Raw genomic sequence first — 7,547 nt, 5'->3', positions numbered from 1 at the left:
TGTGATATAATACAGCGATCAGGCCACAGGTTACTGTAGATATGACGGGCGGTGCTGGCCTACTGTGATATAATACAGAGATCAGGCCACAGGTTCCTGTAGATATGAAGGGCGGTGCGGGCCTACTGTGATATAATACAGTGATCAGGCCCCAGGTTCCTGTAGATATGAAGGGCGGTGCTGGCCTACTGTGATATAATACAGAGATCAGGCCACAGGTTCCTGTAGATATGAAGGACGGTGCTGGCCTATTGTGATATAATACAGTGATCAGGCCACAGGTTCCTGTAGATATGACGGGCGGTAATGGCCTTCTGTGATATAATACAGAGTACTGGCCACAGGTTCCTGTAGATATGACGGGCGGTCCTGGCCTACTGTGATATAATACAGTGATCAGGCCGCAGGTTCCTGTAGATATGACGGGCGGGGCTGGCCTACTGTGATATAATACAGAGTACTGGCCACAGGTTCCTGTAGCTATGACGGGCGGTGCTGGCCTACTGTGATATAATACAGAGTACAGGCCACAGGTTCCTGTAGATATGACGGGCGGTAATGGCCTTCTGTGATATAACACAGAGTACTGGCCACAGGTTCCTGTAGATATGACGGGCAGTGCTGGCCTACTGTGATATAATACAGAGAACTGGCCACAGGTTCCTGTAGATATGACGGGCGGTCCTGGCCTACTGTGATATAATACAGTGATCAGGCCGCAGGGTCCTGTAGATATGACGGGCGGTGCTGGCCTACTGTGATATAATCCAGTGATCAGGCCACAGGTTCCTGTAGATATGACTGGCGGTGCTGGCCTACTGTGATATAATACAGAGGACTGGCCACAGGTTCCTGTAGATATGACGGGCGGTCCTGGCCTACTGTGATATAATACAGTGATCAGGCCGCAGGTTCCTGTAGATATGACGGGCGGTAATGGCCTTCTGTGATATAATACAGTGATCAGGCCACAGGTTCCTGTAGATATGACTGGCGGTGCTGGCCTACTGTGATATAATACAGAGAACCGGCCACAGGTTCCTGTAGATATGACGGGCGGTGCTAGCCTTCTGTGATATAATACAGAGTACTGGCCACAGGTTCCTGTAGCTATGACGGGCGGTGCTGGCCTACTGTGATATAATACAGAGAACCGGCCACAGGGTCCTGTAGATATGACGGGCGGTGCTGGCCTACTGTGATATAATACAGAGTTCTGGCCACAGGTTCCTGTAGATATGACGGGCGGAGCTGGCCTACTGTGATATAATACAGTGATCAGGCCACAGGTTCCTGTAGATATGAAGGGCGGTGCTGGCCTATTGTGATATAATACAGTGATTAGGCCACAGGTTCCTGTAGATATGACGGGCGGTGCTGGCCTACTCTGATATAATACAGTGATCAGGCCACAGGGTCCTGTTCAGTTTATCTTGTTAGTCGTTGTTAGATGCACTCACTTATTAAAAAACAAACTGTTGTTATGTGTTCAATGAGGGAAATACTTGTAAGAAGATTCGATAACCCGACCAGGTCAAGATACTGTAAACTTCGTTCATGATGATGTAGAAGTGTTCGCAAGTCTCATCAATTTCTGATAAAAAAAAGTTTTACTTTTCGATGTTCAGTACTGTATTTGACGTTGTCAACATCAACCTGACCTGACATATCAACTGAAAATGTCATGTCTCGATTTATTGTTGACGTTTTCATTTTGTTGTGACGTCATATATATAACGCTTTTAACCCTGCTGACTCAACCTTAGAAACTCCTGTTACTACGCTTTATACATATTTGTATGAAGTGTAAAAAAATATTTTGAGGGAGAACGAATTTTCATCGCTCCTTCTGTCCAGTCATCATGGTGTTATTAAAGTGACGTCAAAATGAGGACAATGATAAAACGTTATGTAGAATATTAAATTGTCGTCATGTCAAACAGAAGTTTCAGATTTTTCTTTTATTTATTAATTTATTAATTTATTACTTTTTCGTAATAAAAACTACTCTTTCAAACATGTACATGTACCTGTAAAAAAAAGATCGGTAAGCTCCGCCCTCTGTGTTATGAAATGAGAATAAATATATCGGTAAAGACTCCATTCCATAAACCCTCATTGGAATTTCTCAAACTTACCTATATAATTATATTCCTTTATTTTATTTTCATCACATTGTCGTATAAAAATCGGAAGTGTTTTAATTGGTTACGTTTTGACGTCATGATTCCCGGAGATTTGTTACCGGTCGGAAATTGGATTATGCCTGAAATATTACATCCTTGATGTTTTTCATAAAAATATAACCGACTTAAAGTATCATACCATTATGTTGATAAATCAATATCCCAATACAGTGTTTACCATATGTGGGGTAATAAATTCGGAGCGTATGAAACAATCAACTTTATTAATTTTACAACAATTATGAAACAAGTTTTATTACATTTTTGCCAGTGAAATAATGGATTCTATCAACGTGATAAAACTGATATCTTTCACACTGTGACAAATATCAAAAGTGATATTTTCACACTGTGAAAATATCACTTTTTGGAATTGACCAATCATAATGGTATCTTCTATTCGCTGCATTTAAAGGCAACGATTTTTTTGTTCAAATGAAGCGACGGTAGAATAAATGGTTACTACGGTAAATGTTTAGTGCATACACTTAAGTATTTACATAAATATACAATTAATAACATTTTTATAAGCAATCATACCAGAAAAAAGCAGGAAACGTCGGAATTATGTTGAGTTTCCCATTCGAAATGGCGCATAGCCTTGTTGTCAAGCGTGACGTCATTATAATATGGCGCTAATTATTACGCTTCTGATTCCCGCCCTTTTTGAATGCATTACATTTTTCATGTTTTATGCTTTAAAAATGTAATAAACAGAACATTTAATGGTGTCTTCAGTAATACCAAATATATTTCACGAGTGTGGCTAATATTTTGATATTTTTCACGAGTGCGCATGAAGACACCATTTAATATCCTCTATATATCAACTTGATAACTTGTACAGTTGTATTAATTAATCACGTGTGTTGGTCCGGAGGTGTTAATGCGGGAGGACACCGGAGTAAACCACGTGGTCGGGCAGGTGATAAGGAGCGTATACAGGTTGCTTACAATAATTCCGCACATCTAAATACAGTTTGAATTAAAACGGTATATTTTTCAATGAGAACGTGTGGCAAAGCTAATTGCGTTTTTGTAAAACATATTTTTATCAGTCTATGATAACGAATAAAACTCTTCTTTTTTTAAAAAGAAAAGCTAAGTTTTTATTTCCTTTTTTATCAGTTATATCACAGTTCTGGTCGAATCAGATTACTTAAATAGTCATTACTGGTATATCCTGTATATTCAACTGTCGTTAGTCAATTTTCAAATTATGAAAAAGACACTCAGTAACATGTACATTAGCAACCTCGTGTCTCTCAGAGTCAATACTACCATACCGCCACTCATTGGGGAACACCTCTATGTCTATATATATATTGATATTAAGGATGCTATTTAAGCATTGGCTGCAAATCAGAAACCCCGGAGACATTAATTGCATCATCGGAACAAGAGCACGGAATAAGTGTCCAAAGCAGCCTTCCCATGACGACGCTAGCATTTCTCTAGCGGAAGTCAGGATCGCGTGAACGTTTTAAATCTTTGTAGCCCACTCCGTTGTCAGATTTAATTGACTATCGTGCTGTTTGAAAAAAATAGAAATCAACACCCTAGAAACATTAGGTCTGCTTCACGTGGAAATAAAACACTGAATTTTAACGTGTGGTCTGAATTTTATAAAGGTAAAAAATAAAAATAAAGTGTATAGATTGGAGAAAAGACACTGCGCAATACTTTCTCCTGTATCATGGAGGGGCTCTATGATCAACAGACCTTCTATACATGTACTTGTACTAGCCCTGCATGCTGGAAGTAGGGCAATTGCAACACTCGTATAATTTACAGTCAATTGTATTAACATATTGTGAAATTCAAACAATTAAAATGGTATGAACTTGGATAGTTGTGATAATTTTGGTGAAATTCAATGGATTATTATACTGGCATTACTTAGGAAGTTTAAATAAGATATTGTGAATTTCTAAACATGTACAATAGTATTAGTTGTCAATGGATAATTAACTTATGTAACTTTGAAAGTTGTAATAAAATATTGTAAAGTTCAAAGTATGGAGGGAGGACTGTTACACTATTTGATATAATGGATTATTAAACTAGTGTAACTTTTAAAGTTGTAACAAAATATTGTGTAATTCGTTTATGTCTAAAACTGTTATCCTGCTTGGGATTATAACTAAGTCGATTTGCTGGTGAAGTGTTTATCATTTTATATGTTTGCCGTCCAACACAAAAGTAGATATATACTGCTACCGGTGACATTCAAACAGCAAAATGTACCCCGTGGAATGTACGATAAAAAACAGTTTATACGACAGAGGTCGGACAGACAACGCACGCGTAGAACAAATCAGCGAGATGTGAATCTCAAACACACAGTTGGAATCAACTGGAAGTTCGCAGAAACCTATCATGGTTATGACGTAACATGCATAATTCAAACGCGTGGGCAGCACGATTTAATAAGCTATGATTCTCCAAACATCTATTTAAACGGTTGAAACCTCAGAAAATGTTCATATGATAACGACACAACCTGGATAGATAGATCGTGTTTGGACTACGCTAGCGTGTAATAGCTGGGTGAAATTGTAGAAGTTTGGACAATTAAGTGGACGTGTGGACAGTGAAATGTCTAACTCGACACCACATGGGCTTCAAATTGTTAAATGTATTGTGAGTTTCTTAATCTGTTGAAATTACGACAGAAAACGGAGATTATGCTTTTTTTCTTCTAAAATATCTCATGAATAGAAAGGACAAGTATTATAGCAGGCAGACAGGTGTTGTAAAACGTTAACTATTACCAGAGTTATTCATCGCGAGAAGCACACGTCGACCGGCCGTACGTGGAGTAGGGATTGTGTTTCATGTTTATTTAATTTTTAGCAAAGACCGGTCATATTGAAAAAATATATGCACGTATACTTGATGAGGTACACTTTCCGATGGTACTTAGTACGGCTATAAGACAGCGCGTGCCGAGCTCGTATCAGTCAATGAGTTAAATAGTCGCCCCAGTAAACAGCACACGCAGTAGCTTGATAATGAACTATACCACGGATTTTACCCGAAATGTGGACAATTTTACATCCAGTAGCCTCACCATGTCTAACAACACCTTGGAGCCAATCTATGAGGAGTGGGAGTATATATACCCCTGGAGTAACGACACCAGCCTACATTCGGACTGTGCGGTAAGATCAATTTATCATATTTCATTAAAATAACGATTTATGCTACTAACCAACCTAGTGACATACATACCACTCCATGTTTACCAGGGGCTGCGATATCGTTCTACAACAGGGAGAACATAGTAATGCGTGAATACACAAGGCAGTTTCAGGAGTATTTGGTGATATTTTTTAGTCTGAAGTGTCAGCGTTAAAACTGAGGAACATATATTTGTAAGTTGTATAACATTCTTGGTAGAGAAGATGTATACTTATAAATTGTTAGATTTTGAGTTTGTATGGTAAGTTCTACATTTTGTATTGCCAGCTTTCGACTTTGTATGGTAAGCTATAGATTTTGTACTGTAAGTTGTCGACTTTGTATGGTAAGCTGTATATTTTGTACTGTAAGTTGTTGACTTTGTATGGTAAGCTGTATATTTTGTATTGTCACTTGTCGACTTTGTATGGTCAGCTCTAGATTTTGTATTGTCAGTTGTCGACAATGTATGTTAAGCCGTAGATTTTGTATTGTCAGTTGTCGACATTGTATGTTAAGCTGTACATCTTGTATTGTCAGTTGTCGACTTTGTATGGTCAGCTGTAGATTTTGTATTGTCAGTTGTCGACATTGTATGATAAGGTGTAGATTTTGTATTGTCAGTTGTCGACTTTGTATGGTCAATTGTAGATTTTGTATTGTCAGGTGTCGACTTTGTATGGTCAGCTGTAGATTTTGTATTGTCAGTTGTCGACTTTGTATGGTCAGTTGTAGATTTTGTATTGTCAGTTGTCGACATTGTATGGTCAGTTGTAGATTTTGTATTGTCAGTTGTCGACTTTGTATGGTCAATTGTAGATTTTGTATTGTCAGGTGTCGACTTTGTATGGTCAGCTGTAGATTTTGTATTGTCAGCTGTCGACTTTGTATGGTCAGCTGTATATTTTGTATTGTCAGTTGTAAATTTTGTATTGTCAGGTGTCGACTTTGTATGGTCAGCTGTAGATTTTGTATTGTCAGCTGTCTGGCCAGCTGTACATCTTGTTGTGTCAGTTGTCGACTTCTCATGGTAAGCTTTGGGTTTTAAAAGGAAGATTTGTATTGTTGATATTAGGTAGGGTAGTTTTACACACTCCGTTATAGCACACAAATCTCTGGAGAATGTGCAGATACATATATTCCGTATAATTTATTTTCATTTTCTTTCTGAATTCTTTTCTTTACTATGCTATTCGTGTGATCATTGGATTTAAGGTACCCCGTACATGTGTCAAAATATGTAAATGTTTATTGGATGTTTTTCCCGACACGGCAATAGCTTTGACAATTATTTCTGGTAAAGGAAATTAGACATTGCGGAACATCTATAAAAAGAAACAAAGAAATGGAAATAAAAGTAAAACAACATAAAAGAGAATCCACAGTGTTATGGTTGTAAAAATACAATGAATCTACGATCAGCTAGTGAAAGCGGATTCGAACCCTTATCTCAGAGAAGATCTAGGAGAAAACTTCAACTTTTCTACAAAATACAATGTACACAATAATTTCACGCTAACCTATATTACTTCTCTACTGTCTCCTCTTGTCTCAGAAAATTTACAACACAACCTTCGTAATGCCGATAATTATTCTCTACCTAATTTCAGACTTTAACTTTCAAACTCATCCTTTTTCCCTTCTACAATCCGACTTTGGAACAAATTAGACCTAGACATAAGACAAAGAGTTTCACATACAGCGTTGAAGAATTTTCTTCTAAATCTTAAAAAAAATACATGTTCCAAAATAGTATCTGATTGGCGATAGAAAACTTAATATTTTACACGCCAGATTAAGAAACACAGCTAGTAACTTAAATAATGATCTATTCCATGGAAATTTAATACATTCCCCCCACCCTCCACTTTTCTACAGAAATTGTACGATCTTGGTATTAATATTATCTATGTTGGTATTTTATTAGTCGACAATAATTTTTATCTTAAATGTTGAATAGTCGTGTTTCTGGTCTTCCCCGATACAAACGGCAATAGTGAAACGAAAATACCAGAAGGAATGGAATTTACAAGACGACGGCACCAGAGGCACGGGAAATGATGAACATTAGAAAAGCAGAGTGTTATGAATAGTGGACAGTGTTACTAGTGCCGTCTGTGTCGGAGAAGATCACTACCACGATCTCACATTAAATATCTTTAAGCTATGACCCCCCCC

The 7,547-nt window shown here is 37.7% G+C and overlaps 1 protein-coding gene across 2 annotated transcripts in view; it reads left to right on the top strand.

Annotated features, from left to right (window-relative positions):
* The first annotated feature begins 4,489 nt into the window (after positions 1 to 4,489).
* The window catches only part of LOC110448307 (cardioacceleratory peptide receptor-like), a 48,630-nt gene continuing 45,572 nt past the window's right edge, over positions 4,490 to 7,547 (top strand). Inside the window, exon 1 of one of the 2 annotated variants that reach the window (XM_021494475.1) lies at positions 4,490 to 5,350. In XM_021494475.1, the coding sequence (XP_021350150.1) occupies positions 5,201 to 5,350 (150 nt within the window). In that variant the 5' untranslated portion in view covers positions 4,490 to 5,200. The remainder of the gene's footprint in view (positions 5,351 to 7,547) is intronic. The other variant, XM_021494476.1, reaches the window with a different exon arrangement.

The sequence above is a fragment of the Mizuhopecten yessoensis genome, unplaced genomic scaffold, assembly GCF_002113885.1.
Source record: "Mizuhopecten yessoensis strain PY_sf001 unplaced genomic scaffold, ASM211388v2 scaffold3989, whole genome shotgun sequence".
Taxonomy (NCBI): Eukaryota; Metazoa; Mollusca; class Bivalvia; order Pectinida; family Pectinidae; genus Mizuhopecten; species Mizuhopecten yessoensis.
This window is presented reverse-complemented; position numbering and strand designations above follow the sequence as displayed.